General features: G+C 34.7%; 1 protein-coding gene across 1 annotated transcript in view; it reads left to right on the plus strand.

Moving 5' to 3' along the window:
* LOC114540521 (myotubularin-related protein 13-like) overlaps positions 1-13,634 on the plus strand; it is a 37,423-nt gene extending 23,789 nt beyond the window's left edge. The window contains exons 23-41 of the mRNA XM_028560642.1: positions 764-897; positions 972-1,334; positions 2,571-2,755; positions 4,089-4,345; positions 4,698-4,912; positions 5,148-5,195; positions 5,305-5,439; positions 5,708-5,812; positions 7,390-7,575; positions 8,111-8,365; positions 8,621-8,784; positions 9,324-9,486; positions 10,437-10,517; positions 11,023-11,152; positions 11,407-11,543; positions 11,929-12,042; positions 12,216-12,306; positions 12,465-12,493; positions 13,090-13,634. Of these exons, the coding sequence (XP_028416443.1) occupies positions 764-897; positions 972-1,334; positions 2,571-2,755; positions 4,089-4,345; positions 4,698-4,912; positions 5,148-5,195; positions 5,305-5,439; positions 5,708-5,812; positions 7,390-7,575; positions 8,111-8,365; positions 8,621-8,784; positions 9,324-9,486; positions 10,437-10,517; positions 11,023-11,152; positions 11,407-11,543; positions 11,929-12,042; positions 12,216-12,306; positions 12,465-12,493; positions 13,090-13,182 (2,885 nt within the window). The 3' untranslated portion in view covers positions 13,183-13,634. The remainder of the gene's footprint in view (positions 1-763; positions 898-971; positions 1,335-2,570; positions 2,756-4,088; positions 4,346-4,697; positions 4,913-5,147; positions 5,196-5,304; positions 5,440-5,707; positions 5,813-7,389; positions 7,576-8,110; positions 8,366-8,620; positions 8,785-9,323; positions 9,487-10,436; positions 10,518-11,022; positions 11,153-11,406; positions 11,544-11,928; positions 12,043-12,215; positions 12,307-12,464; positions 12,494-13,089) is intronic.
* The last annotated feature ends 912 nt before the right edge of the window (positions 13,635-14,546 follow it).

Below are 14,546 nucleotides of genomic sequence, written 5' to 3' on the forward strand. Positions count from 1 at the left end.
TTAAATAGTCGGTCACGTCTTCGCAAAACCAAGCAAAACGACACACTGTACCAAGCTCATAAAATGTATTCGTACAGCAAACACGAAAGAAACCTCGAAATAAACAAAATAGACTCCTACCATTTCAAGGATTATAAACCAGTTGTTCCTTTTCACCGCTAATTCTTCCAGTTCTGATAATATTTTAAACTCTTCCCAGTGTTTTATCCGTTATTTGATTCCACATTTCATATTGTGTTTTCGAAACATTTTTTTAAAAAAAAAGTTTGCAAAATGACAGTTAAATTGCAGACGTTTTTCACTGAAACACGAACGTTTCGTCTTAGCCAATCAGCAAGTTGCTAATTACCAGTCGTCACTCATTCAAATTTTGCGCGTGCGCACAAGTACCATGACCATTGAACGTCCATGACATTTGGGCGACTTTGGATTCCGCTATGTTCTGCCGGGTTCCGGGTGTAATTCCTAATCTCCGGGCGGAATTAGTACCCTCGCACGGTGCTCCGCACCGGCTCGGGGATTATATTTTTTAAAACTTTATAGAATATGTACATTCTGCATTATATTTTTTGTCAGAGAGGTGCCAGCCTTGGGATAATTATATATGCACTCACCGGGCTAGCTATGGTTATACTTGATTTTAAGTAGAGTGCAATTACATTTAAAATTGTACATACCATACCAACTAGGAACAATAATGTTTTACTATATTTACTATATTTTATATTACGTTAAAATCATAAGAAGCAATGAATATTTTCAGCTTCAGAGATGGTTGTCACTCGAAGCTTTCCACTTGGATCTCTCGTTAGAGAGAAGAAACTTGCTGCTCAATATATACAACATTTGAATTCGTGGATGGGAGAATGTGTTCAGTTACGTTCTGTAACATTTCAGGTTAGATATGATCAGAAACAGGTAATTCGAATTTTTTGGATGGAAACTAATGTATATATTTATTGTTATGACAGATGTTAAAACTTTGTTTTGACGAAGAAGTAGGTGCAGAAAAGGTCGAAGCATTTCGCAAAACTATAATCAAACTTCGCTATCCTCCGTCCGTTTTAAGCACTTTCTCCTTTAAAACGAGTGATAAGAAACAGCCGGTGAAGGTTGTGCGCTTACAACTACCGCCGAATGATCACCAAGTAGCTGAACCCAAGAAAATGAAACCTCGGGCAAGTAATGTGGCTGTGAAAAGAGAAAGTGGAATTAGACATTTTAAAGGTTCGATAAAAAGAGTACGAAATCGAAATGGCTTGTCTTCACCTAGACCAGGTCGCAAAAGAAATTTATCTTCTGATGGCTCAATGGAAAATATATCTGATGGGCAGGTCAGTGTTATTCTAAACGCATTTGGCCATCCGCACTAGTTTGTAAAGTATACATAAATGGTAATGACAATGTGGAGAGTTCCTGGGCTAGTCCCAAGCACAAAATTTTTTAGTTCTTGATTCAAAATGGCGGCGAGAAAATTTATCTCTGATATACTGATCTCAAAATATTTGCATCAGAGACAAAATCAGGGACAATTTTTGAAATCTCAACATTTTGTGCTAGACCTCTCAGCGTTGGCAGCCCCTCCGTGCATAATTAACAGCGCACGTACAAGGCCCGGGACTAGGCTGGAGAGTTCCCTTGTTTTGATTGTGGTTGTGGTTTAATCGATAACCATTGTTGGGAGAAGGGAAAAGTTTTCAATAATCATCTCGCCTTGAAAATGTTAACTATACTTTTATCTCAACCTTCACTATCTAGTGTTTAGTGAATAATCATTCATTTTAATCTTTTAAGCGATGGTTTAAGACTAATTGGATAATACGAAAATTGTTAGAATTAGTGAGAATTAGGCTAGATTAGATTGTAGAAGAATTCGAAGGATTGTCCAAAAGATTAGATTGTACAAAAAAATACTAATAACTTGCCTTTTCACGGATTTGCTTATTTAAGTTAATTTTATGTTATCGTCTGTGCAAGGTAGATAAGGAACTGGGGAGCAGGGGAATGGAGGAACTAGGAAGCGGAAAAACCTGTTTCCATGTTTCACTTGTTTGCGATTTTAAAGATAGCCATGCAGTAAGAATGTCACGTAGTACGATCTCCTCCGAGGACTGTAAAATTTGTGATCGGTCGGAAGCTATTATCCGCCATTACTGTTTGTCAGTTTGTAGATACTCGCGATCTTTTGGGCAAAACAATCCCACTTATTTTCGTAAAATGTAAAAACAACTAAACATCTAAGCAATTATTTTGTGCTGGAAATAGCTACAAGTGCCTGTTTTTTCCATATAGGGATGAATTGGAAATGCTATACCTTACCTAATTCACCTTTTTCGAGGTTAAAGAGGCATTGGGCATGCCCTGTTAGGCAACTAGTCTTCCATTTGAATTTAAGGTTTTATAATGCAAAGCAAAACTTGAAAGGCACCGCTCCACGAAATTGAATCGGGGGAGGGGCTAAGGTTTGAGTTGACTGTCTAGGACCGACCGTGGTTGGGCAACGTGCAAGAAAATCTTATTAATTAGACCTTCCAGGATGGCTAATTGATGCTTGGATGAACTATTTTTAGGTTGATCTTTCTGATATTCCGATATCCCTACCTAATGAAACGGTTCCTCCAATCGACAAACTGAACTCGACTCCTTATTGTAAAGAATATGTACGCCTTGGTTTTGGCTCGTTACTAAATGACTCAAACAGTAAGAGTATGCCTTGGAGAATATCAGTGGTCAACCTCCAATACGTTTGTAGAAGGTAATGCATTCATGTGAATTTCAATTATGATGGAATAATCACCCTACACATATGCAAATGAGATGTGTGGTTCCTTTGAATTCATGATAGCCTAAAGGTCTGTACACACGATCCACTTTTGTTGGATCCAATTAACTTCTGACGAAAGAAATATTAGTCAGTTATTGATAAAGCAGTACTGCATTTTCTTCAGTTGATTTGCTGCTCATATATATTTCAAGACAACAAACTATAAAATATCCATCAGAAGTGAATTGAATCCAACAAAATTGGATCGTGTGAACAGACCTTAAGCCAAAGGAATAACATATAAATACGCTACCTTATCAGACAAGAGAAAGACCCCGCGTTCATCTTCTGATAGATAGATTTTACACCATCGCAAACGTGTCATTCTTCACCCATCCAGTCGGGAATAAAGAATGGGTTTACGCTATAATGCTTTATCGATAGAACTGTTTTACAGTGGCTTAGCCAGCCTAGCTATTTAGTCATGATATGCAAATTTTATGTATCATCACTATTATGCTGAAAGGATGGCGAGGCTATTTGTCGTCGCTACAGACGCTACTTTCTCGCTTGTCCTACAATTACAAATATATAAAGTTTTAAATAACGGCCGGTTTATTTACAAGCTTTGCTTTATATCGTCTTCAAAATATAATAATATTTTCTTCAAAATATAATATTGAATAAGCATATTCATTACAGCCGGTCGAGCGAGAACGAGAAGAAAATAAGAAAATTAAAACGACACATAGGTCATGTAAAGATTATACAACAACATCTTTAATACTGGAAAAGATTTATTTATTCTAGGCTCAACTCCGAGGCAAAAATATTTAGAATTAAATAAAACCAATTCCATCGTTCTAGAGTTAAAACCTAATTTGTTATCGTGTTTACAAAAATCGTCTATTTTCCACCATTGGGTGTGTCTGGTCTGGGTAACTATAGTGATTGAAGATTCCTACAAGCTTTAGCGATTTAGTTTTGCAAAGAAAATTTGCAAGGTTTTCACAAAAAAGAATCGCTTCCGAACACAGTGATATCACAACAGGGCGGATCTAGGATTTTTTACGTTAGTCAAAATTTTCGTAGGCCAGGCTAGTCTGCTAAATTCTTAGGGCACACCTATAGAATGCCACAAAATATTCACAAAATGTAATTACATTAAACTTTTAAGAATTCAATAATATTGGAGTAAAGACTTTTTTTGAGTTACATATATAACAAATATGTAAAATATTTTCATTCGGTTATATTTTCAAAGATGGAATGTTCTTTTCCAAATTTTTATGGCAATTTATTCTCACACCATCTTATTTTGTAGTTATCCGGCTGTTTTGGTCGTTCCTCATCAAGTCTCTGACGATTCCATACTACGAGTGGCAAAAAACCATCGTCAGATGCGCTTTCCGGTTGCTACGTGGAGAAATAAGACAAATATGGCTGTTTTGTTGAGGTCATCCGCGATTGAAAGAAGTTCCGTTGCTTCCATCATCCGCACTGGAGTTGCCGCAAGCGGTGGAAGTACGGACGCCATTCGTTCTTCAAATGTGGAACAAGACAAGTATTTGGCTGCTGTTGGTACGTTTTTGAAGTTAAAAAAATGCAAACGCCAATTTTAATTTTCCCAAAAAACCGCTTTAAAATTCTAGTTTCCTAGAAATCTCCTAACTTTTTTTGTACAAAAGAGCCCAGGTAACGCTAAAGTGTAAACACGGCTGTGAAGTGTAGGGGGGTTCGGAGGCTACGACGTAGGCTATAATTTAGCTGTAATGCGATATAATTATAAGGCGCTAAATGCAATTCCTGAACTTTATCTTTTGTTCTTCAAGAACAGATTGGATTTCCCAAGGGTTTCCAAGGTTGCACACTTGACTGCGTTATATACTGCATAAGCCGTGTTTAATCGACGACTTTTCTCTGTATTATATAGTCGCTGCAACTCCTGTATCAAAAAATAAGGCGGCTGCTAAACAACAATCACTTGCATCAAATGCAAACATGTCAAGTGCTACTCTGGATATGAGAGATCTAAGTGATAAGGATTTAAAACGTGTTTCAGCAATCGATACCATTGACAAAGCAATGATTACACAAGGCTGGGAACCAGCAGCCTTGTATGTTTTTTGCGATAAGAACAATTTGAAGGTGAGTGAGGCGAGGGAATAAAATTCCCGCACGCGTAGTAATATTCAGGACGGCTTAACTTGGAAAACCCCGACATGAAAACCAATTTTTCGATAGGTCCCTACTTCACTGTTGCATAAAAGACCCACAGTTTTGCTTTTTTTGCCGTACGAGCGTCGTCATCGATACAAGTTTTCTTTGTGTTATCGTATAACATCTCCACCGTGTTTTAATCTTCACGTTGTGTCATCTATAGAGCTTAAAGAAAGAAGCTTATCCTAAAATTGAGTTCGTGCCAGCTGAGGTTTGTTTATTTACGTGATCATTGTGGATTCAATAGAAAGATGCATGTTGAAAAACGTTCAAAATAAGAATTAAAGTGAAGCATAAATATATACCGTATCGCTCTTTAGTTGCCCGATTTGCGGGACATGAAAACAAGCTTGAAGAAATTATTTAAAGTGTGCTGTCCAAGTGGCCCACCAAGGGACTCCGCGCAGGGTGAAACGTTTTTGAAAGCTTTGCAAGAAAGCGAATGGTTCAATCAGGTATTTGGACTTTTTTGTATAAATAATTTCATAATGTTCTCTGGTGCTTTTCTATATAATGCCTAGTTTTTTCGTCACATTCTCGTTGCATCGAATGCAATTGAAATAATAGATGACTCATCACAAAGCTAATTTAAATATTCCTCTTGTATTGTGCATGCATTATAAAAAGTATATGATATCGATTTATTATGTATTTATAGTAATGTTCGAATAAATTTCTCTATATACCTTTAAAAAATAATAAAAAAAAATTTTTTCATTCTAGTTGTCGCTTACATTGCGTATTTCCGGTGCTGTTGTTGATCTACTTGACATTCAAGGTTCATCCGTGTTGATCGCGTTTGAAGATGGATGGGATAATACGTCACAAGTGAGTATTTTTAAGTTACATTTAGCAGTTATAGTTTATCTGTTTATTTAGCGAAGGGACCCTTTTGATTGATAGAACTTACCTGCATGCAGTTTTCCATGAAAATTTTTGCACTTATTTACACGAAAAACTTGTTGGAAACATATCCTGCCAATTCTAATACTTCAAGTAACTTGGATCAGTCCCATATGAGGTAAAATACCCGTTCGTTCATTAGGAGTGACATTAAAAATGGACAACATTTTATTGAGGGGGGTCTAAGAATTTACAAATAACAAGGAGGAATTTCGTTTTAAACTAATCGGCATATTTGTTTACATTTTTTAGGCAAAGCCAATTAGAATGCCTAAATTTCAAATACTTCATGTAAAATGGCATATATTGTACTTTTTATCAAAATTTATGCATTCTGATTGGGTTACTGAAAATGTAAACAAACTTGCTGATTGGTCTAAAACGAAATTCCCCTTTTTTTTACAAAGGGCAAAAAACAACTGACTGCAATAATGCCTAAAATAAACAACTTATTTTACTAGGAGACATGAACTGCCCTTTCAATTTAAATCAAAATTATAAATTCTTAAATATCATGTGCTTTAAGGTGGTCTTATACAAAAAAAAATTATTTTTTTATTTTGAAAAATATAAAAATCTTTTCATGCCATATTGCAAGCCAAGTTGCTCTGAGTGAAAAACGGCTTGTATGAATCTTCAATCACTATAGTTACCCAGACCAGACACATCCGATGGTGGAAAATAGACGATTTTTGTAAACACAATAACAAATTAAGTTTTAACTCTAGAACTAAAATTTCTCCGATCTATCTGAAATAAACAGGTCGCTATTTTACTTAGACTGAACGGAATACAAAACTTTTAGTTCATCTCCGAGCAAATTGTCTTTTAAGTCAACCATGAAAATTTTATCAAGTTAGCTTTATTACTTTTTGGTTTTCGTACACAAAACTGAGGGGAGTGAGAAATTCAGTTGCTAAGCAATGCGACGAAAAAGGTTTTGCCCTTTGCTCGGTTTATTAAAACCCCTAATTAATAAACTTTTCGTTTAATTCTCGCGTTCTTTATATATATAAATATATATATATATATATATATATATATATATATATATATTTTTTTTTTTTTTTTTTGAGAAAAAATATTAAGGATCGAATAGGGAGACATTTATATTGGGATCCCTTGAAATTTTAAAAACAATAAATTGTTATAAGACCACCTTAAAAATAACTGAGTGTACGAGTATACACCCCTCCACCCAATTATTCGTTTATAGTCTGATGACCATGAAATTTGATATCTGAGAATAAAAATCAACCAATCAGAAGCCAGATCCTCGACAAAATTGAATTATCAATTCTTTCATTTCATATGACTTTAACACAAATTAGACGTTTAATCCCGCACCCTTTATAGTTTAAACCATTAGTTAGAAGAACGTGGACAAATTCTCCAGGCGCTTGATAACTCAGTTTTGTCGAGGCGTCTTATGATATCATGATCTCAGATCAGCTGGATATGATTATTACTCCAACAATTGTATAATTTTCCGACTATTGTAGATAACGTCTCTCGCACAAGTAATGTTAGATCCCAAGTACAGAACAATTAACGGCTTTAAATTATTGATTGAAAAAGAGTGGTTATCATTTGGGCATCGTTTCTCCCACCGCTGTAATCACACACAATCAACACAGTCGAGTGGATTCGCACCAGTATTTTTGCAATTTCTCGACGGGGTTCATCAAGTAAGTATTTCGAAATCCCACTTTTGAAAAAAATTATAAAATTGTATCAATTTTTCAGAGCCAGTTTATGGATTTGCAAACTAAGAACCTTACTTAGCTTTGATTATGCTTCTTGTCAACACAGTCTTGTGAGTTATTTCTATGGCGAGTAGATCAAAAACATACTGTAAAATGTATTTATGGAAACCAAATTACACATCAGCCTGGGCTGAGGTTAGTCTTTTTGTAACTGAGATTCTTTTTCCAAAAAATTGCGTTTCTTGCAACTACTGAAATTTTGATATAATAATGCACTATTTCAATAATTTTTCATCCATGGTATGGGAGCCTCGCCGCGCTCTCGTTTATCACGGTGAGTCAATCGCTTTGTTCCATGCATGTTTTTCTGGGAGTTTTCTAGCCGTTTTGAGAGTCTTCTATAGCCTAAAATGTTGCCTGGCGTATATTTATTAAAAAGATGTATTTGCCTAATAATAGTGAATATGCACAATTTAATGTAGTTAATTCTCATTTTTTCCTGTCATTTGTATTTTAGATTCTTCATCAATATCCATTATCATTCGAATTCAATGAATATTTCCTTCACTTTCTCGCATACCATCATGTCTCAATGCGCTTTCGTACGTTCTTGTTGGACTCAGAGCACGAACGGCAACAAATGGGGTGGTTGTCTGACGATGAAGATAATGACAAATCACGTGGGAAAAGCCTTTGGGATTATGTTGATGAACTTCATAGAAAGGGTTCAATATTCTACAATTTTAAGTATTCAAGCCAGCACTCGAACAAGGTTAGGTTCTAATAGATTCAGCAACTGCACAAATTTTGTCCACTGCATGATGAGGAAGCAAGATATATAAATAGGAAAACGTATAGGTTTCGTTCGTCGGGTGAAAATCAACAGTATTTCTGCTGATTAGCCATTGTTTTTAAAGTTGATAATTTTTAGCTGATGGAGGCCTGGAAGAAAACCGATGTTTGCAACGTTTTATTCTCTTATTGCATTGTTATAAAAGTAATTCTTCCTATCTCCGTGTTTTGTCAGGTACTTCGGCCTCATTGTAATGTATCTAACCTTAAGTTGTGGAGCTATTTTGTGTCTGAAAATGTTTCGACGGGTCCAACATTTGACCAAGAACTTATCAACGAGACAGAGACTGCAGCCGAAGAAGGCCAACAAAAATTTGAGGACAAGTATAATTCAAACAGGTATGCATGGGAAATTTTTTTTTATGGTACTTTAGAGCACAAAATACGGAAAAATGTGCGTCATATTATTTCTACTTCTTGTGACGTGTGAATTGTACGGTATTTGAATTACACACTGATTTAGCTAGGTTTACTCAGGTTTAGCTTGAGGATGGAAACGTCAAAGACGATGTGAAAATGACGAATATATAAATGGCGTGTAATAAAAAGTGTATTTTCATCGAAATTTTGCGAAACCCAGGCATGCAGAATGGAATTTACTCGACAAACGTTATCGGAAAAATCGTTTGCATGATAGGCTGTTGGAAGTTCGGAAAATTACGAAGGCAAACTTAATGAAGAGAAATTCCTTTGTATACACTATATATGATGATGTTTTAAGCATGAACGTTGCCTTTCGTATAGATAAAAGACTTTGATAAAGCCTTTGCTGTTCCTTGCTTTTTTTTTTGAAAATGTTTTAAGGAGTGCACATAGATAAATCAACGTATAATATTTATTGCGTTGACAGGAAACCCATGCTTACCTGCTTTTTTCAGGCGCTGCTTGAGTGGAATGTACGGCGGTACTGCCAACTATGATAGCAGTGGATGTTCATTCCAACTGCAAGAGTATAACCGGATAGAAGAAGAAGCAGATCGACGAACCAGCCGATGGAAAAGGATATGGGATAAGTTGGAGTCCCCTAACATCCCGAAAAAGGTATGGTATATATATATATATATATATATATATATATATATATGTATATATATATATATATATATAATTATATATATATATTTATTGACTGGTTTTAAAGCAATATTTAGGAGTGGACGCAGCGAGTGAAATGTTCTTTTTATTATAGTTAACACAATTAAGACAGATATTAAATTTTAATAGTTGCACGAGTTTGGTTGAACAATTGAACAACACATTAATGTTTCACTAAACGTCTTAAAAACAACGTCAAAACTGGTTTTACGTCTTCACTGTGACTTTAATACGTCTCGCCAATATTTTCATTTATTATCATCAATCAAATGATCTTGAAAATATCCCCCTGTAAATATATTTTTTCACTCTTTTTTCTTTTCATTGTAAAGATAAAATAATATTGTTCTCTGAACCACTGAGATATTTCAACAATTCAACTACAAAATGGTGATAATGAATAGTGTTGGAGTTACCTATGCTCTGTATAGCTAATATTGTTCATCATATCTATAAAGTATTTTTGTTTTCCATATCCAATTATTATAACAAAAGTTATATATATAGAATTCACAGTATATGTGTTGTCGAATTTTACAATCGATATAATTACCATGCAATAGACCTTTCCCCTTTTAGCTTTCAAGCGCAATGCGTGATGGTAGTTGATTGTCGCGGTTAATTTGGTTTGTGATTTCGCCATGTTCAGGAGTGATTTAGTTTAACAAAGGAGAAAAAAGAATCGGCAAGGTTTTCTTACAAACAAAATCGCTTCTAAGCAGAGCGATATCGTAACTCAAAGTTGCTTGATAATCGACCACCGTCACGCATTGCGCGCTTGAAAGCTAAAAAGGGAAAGGTCTATTAACACTATAATATTATAATTAAACATATTGCATGCAGCGACGAAAGCAAACTGTAAAAAGTATAAAATATCAATGATTTTCTTTATTCAGACAGTCTCACTAAACACAATCGTTTCCCGACACCGAAGTGCTGTGCTACACAAAAGAGATACCATGGATATTGTTTTAAAGGTTTGTACTTCTATATTGTATATTTTATGCATGTATCATGATGTATATTGGAGAAAAATATAGTAATGTTTCTAAATATACTCTCTCTATATAATATACACTTATAACCAGGGAGCAGCGCGGCAGCGTCTTCAAATAACTTAGCGTCAAATGTGGTATAACAACGGCCTAAAATAGACAAAAAACACTTCTCGACGTTTCGACCTGAGGGCCTTCGTCACTCACAGGAAAGTTAGCATGAAGTACGAAGTACTATGATTAGTGCGAAGGACCTCAGGTCGAAATGTCGAGAAGTGTTTTTGTCTATTTTAGGCAGTTGTTATACCACATTTGATAATAATATACACTTATAAATATCGTCATCCTAGTTATTGTCAGTTTCTGTACGAAGTGATGGCGAACTTGCTATATTTATGGTGAAAGTTATTTACAGAGATGGGCTATACTTTATGGTTTATGAAATTCATCTGCATGGCTATGCACTTTTACTTTTGTTTTATTCCAGGGAAAACTGCAAATCGATGACTATAGTCAACGAGGCTTTACTCAACCTCATACGTTTGAGCCTCACAGTTTTGTAGCACCAACAAACTGTGACTTCTGTTTGCAAATGATGTGGTATATCGGCAAAGGAGGTATGTCATTGGTACTTATTTTTTTTAAAACTTCATTTCTCTTTCTTTTCTCCTTTCCTCCATCTCCTCTCTCAGGTAAAATATTTTTGAGGCCCCGGGCCTCAAACGAAGTAATATTGATAATTATAGATTCAGATTAACTTCCAACACCATGCATACCATGTTTCCCAATACATTATAGGACTTCATTTACAATGTAGAACTACATTATTAGTAAACACTGCATTATGTGCATTATATTTTTCTATTTTCAGGATTTAAATGCAAGGAATGTGGGTTTAACTGCCATGAAAAATGTTTATCACGTGTCCCTCAAGCATGTCGTTATTACCGAGATTTGAAAGAACAAAACGATAACATTCCATCCACAAGTAGTAAGAGCTTACACGAGGTAAGACTTTACTGCCTAACTTTCTATTTACTTTACTCGACTTTCTATTACGTGCGTCAACTTGTTGAAAACTTGCTTGTTTAAAATATCCTTGAAATTTTTGTCCAACAATATGTAATTATTGAATTGTGGATATGACTCATATCTATTCAGTACTGTATGCAAAGCTATAACAGCAACTTCTCTGATCCTATCGGAAATATCTCTGAATGACAATTCCTCTTTGAAGATGCATTGACGCAATGCATTTTTATGCATATAAGTATACTGATAATACTGATTATAGCTATCTTCCTTCATACAGTTTTAGGTTTTTAAAACACTTTGTTAACAGATTTAGTTAGAACAAGACTTTTACCTGAGGAGTTAATATAATTTTTTGCAGTCTTCTAGTTCCTCGAAATCCTCCAAATTTTTGTCTGGTTATCTTTGGAAAAAAGGTGCCTTGTTTAAACAGTGGAAGCCTAGATATTTTGTGCTTGACACGGAAAGGCATCAGGTACATATTTCCTTTCTGGTACATATTAATTGTCTTGTTCTATAAAAGTTAAGTTATAGTCAACGTTTTCGGAATTTGTATATGCAACAAATTCAGGATTTTAATGGGCTGCATATATATATAGCTAAAAATTTCTGTTATATCGTTTTAGTTAATTATATTCAATTTTACAGCTCAGATATTATGACGCTGAAGGTGATATTCACTGCCAAGGTGTGGTCAATTTATCGGAAATAATATCATGTGACCTTTCACAACAAAATGGTGAGTTTAGTTTCTTTAAAAATCCAGGAACCGTGTTAAAAATACAATACTACTCTCAGATTATTTGTTGGACGACTATTGTCCATATTTATTACACACATTTTATTTCACATTTAATGTTATATTAATATTTCATCACTTCTGTGAACCATTTTCAGTTTCCAATGAAAAACAAGTATATTTTGATGTAAGTACAGCTGTATTCTGCTGCATTACGTTAAAAGCCTGAAGTTATTTATTATACCAGAAATGATTTTGCTAATTATATGGTATACTATGAATCTCCGTATAGAGCAATAGTTTGAACGCTATCAAAGATGTCCATTATGACATGAAATTAATTTTTTTTCCGTTGGCAAATAGGACCATTTGATGACCTGACGATTTAATGCTGCTATGATTTAAGTTATTATTCATGTAGAAAATTATTCATGTGTTCATTGTTAATACATTCAATGAAAATTAAAATATTAGCATAGCAAAACAAAATTGTCGGGTTGGCTACGCCAGTGTTATTTCCCAAAATTATCTTTTTTGTAATGCCGGGGCGTGTTGTGCTCACTATTAAGGCCTGATAGCTTTTGCAAAATTCACCTCCAGGAAGGTTCAGGGTGGATAGATAAACATTTCGATCAATTTTATTTACCTTTTATCAATATATACTATGCAAAGTTTTCTTTGATGAAATTAATTATATTGAACGACAGACCATTTTTCCTTTTTCTTTATGGTATCGTGTGCATGGTTGCATTTCGTAATATATATGTTGTCCGTTACATGTAGCTCCGTACAGACAAGCGTGCATATAATTTGTATGCCTCGTCCGAAGAAGAAGCGAAGAAGTGGATTAGCAGGCTACAAACTTTGGATACATGAATATTCACGAGGGAGAAAATTAAACGATAATTACTAATTTCAGCTGTTTATATGTGATATATTTTATCATTTTAGACATATGTAGGTTAATTTATCCTAGTATCTTTTAATCTTTTAGTAATTCCCTAGGATTAATTCTCTCTAAAATTATGAAAGATAATTGGAGTATTTTAATAGTATATATTAAAATTGTGGAGGTCAATTTTTAAATTTTTTTCGTAATTCGTTTTGGAAATTAAATTCTTTTTCAAATTTAAACTCCTAAACAAAAAATATTTCGTTAATTTCGTCACCTAGCCATTGTCGATCCAGTCTATTGAGGTCTTCGGACGTAGTTAGGAATAAAATAGAAAAATCGTCCACGTTAGTATGCAAGACCCTAAGGCTAAGGAGCTGTATGTTAATTGGGGAATAAAGAGGGATTGGGGTATATACACCCCCAGAGTTTGGTAATTTTGTGTCCTTTTTTTAGGTGAGATTTTTTACAGTATATTGAATATTATATATTGAATTACGAACAATAATGTCATTCTATCCGTGTGGTATTTTGTGTGCACCAGATTGATTGCAATAAATTATAAAACTAAAACACACATAAAAATCTCACATATTGTTGACAAGTTGTGTTCGCAATTAACAAGCTTGTTGACAAGCTGTAACAATGCTGTTGTTCTGCTAAGTCGCTACTGGCTTGTCAGTGGCTACTTGTTAACAAGTTTCATAAGGTTTCATAACGATAATAAGTTGATGTAGAACAAACTTGCATCTATTGCCTAGTAGCATTTTTTCAACAAACCTGGGACAAGCAGCATGCTAACACATGCAATTTCATTGCACAACAATGTTGCAGAAAGTCTGCTGCAGTTTTGGCACTTGTGCGTTTTTGTGTGTGTACTCGAGCACACAACAACGCATGCAGTTTGTTCCTGTGTTCACAGTTGAAAATTTTTATAGGTAAAGCTCAAGTTTCAAATGTTTTTTAGCAAGTATCGGGATGAAGTAATAACCTAGTGTTAAAGCTGCATGGTTATCATGACATAATACTTATTTCGACGAAATACTTTGAAACCTATATATTAATTTGCGTTTTAAAAATTCTAGCTGTGGTAACAGAACATTAATTTGACTGTGTAAACTAGGTTATACCGCCCGTATTCTGGCACAAAGAATGCCATCTACTCACGACCGTCGCTAGAAGGGGTCAGGGGTGCATACGCATGCATATATCGGTCTTATGCCTGGCTGATGTTTGATGCATTTTGCTGCATTGAATGTTATTGGTTATACGACGTCTTTAGTTCAAAACGAAACGACGGAAACGTCACTTATTTGCGCTTCTGAAAAAGGAAAGCAAAAATTTACGA

Source organism: Dendronephthya gigantea, unplaced genomic scaffold, assembly GCF_004324835.1.
Source record: "Dendronephthya gigantea isolate DGI-Jeju-01 unplaced genomic scaffold, DenGig_1.0 000238F, whole genome shotgun sequence".
NCBI lineage: Eukaryota > Metazoa > Cnidaria > Anthozoa > Malacalcyonacea > Nephtheidae > Dendronephthya > Dendronephthya gigantea.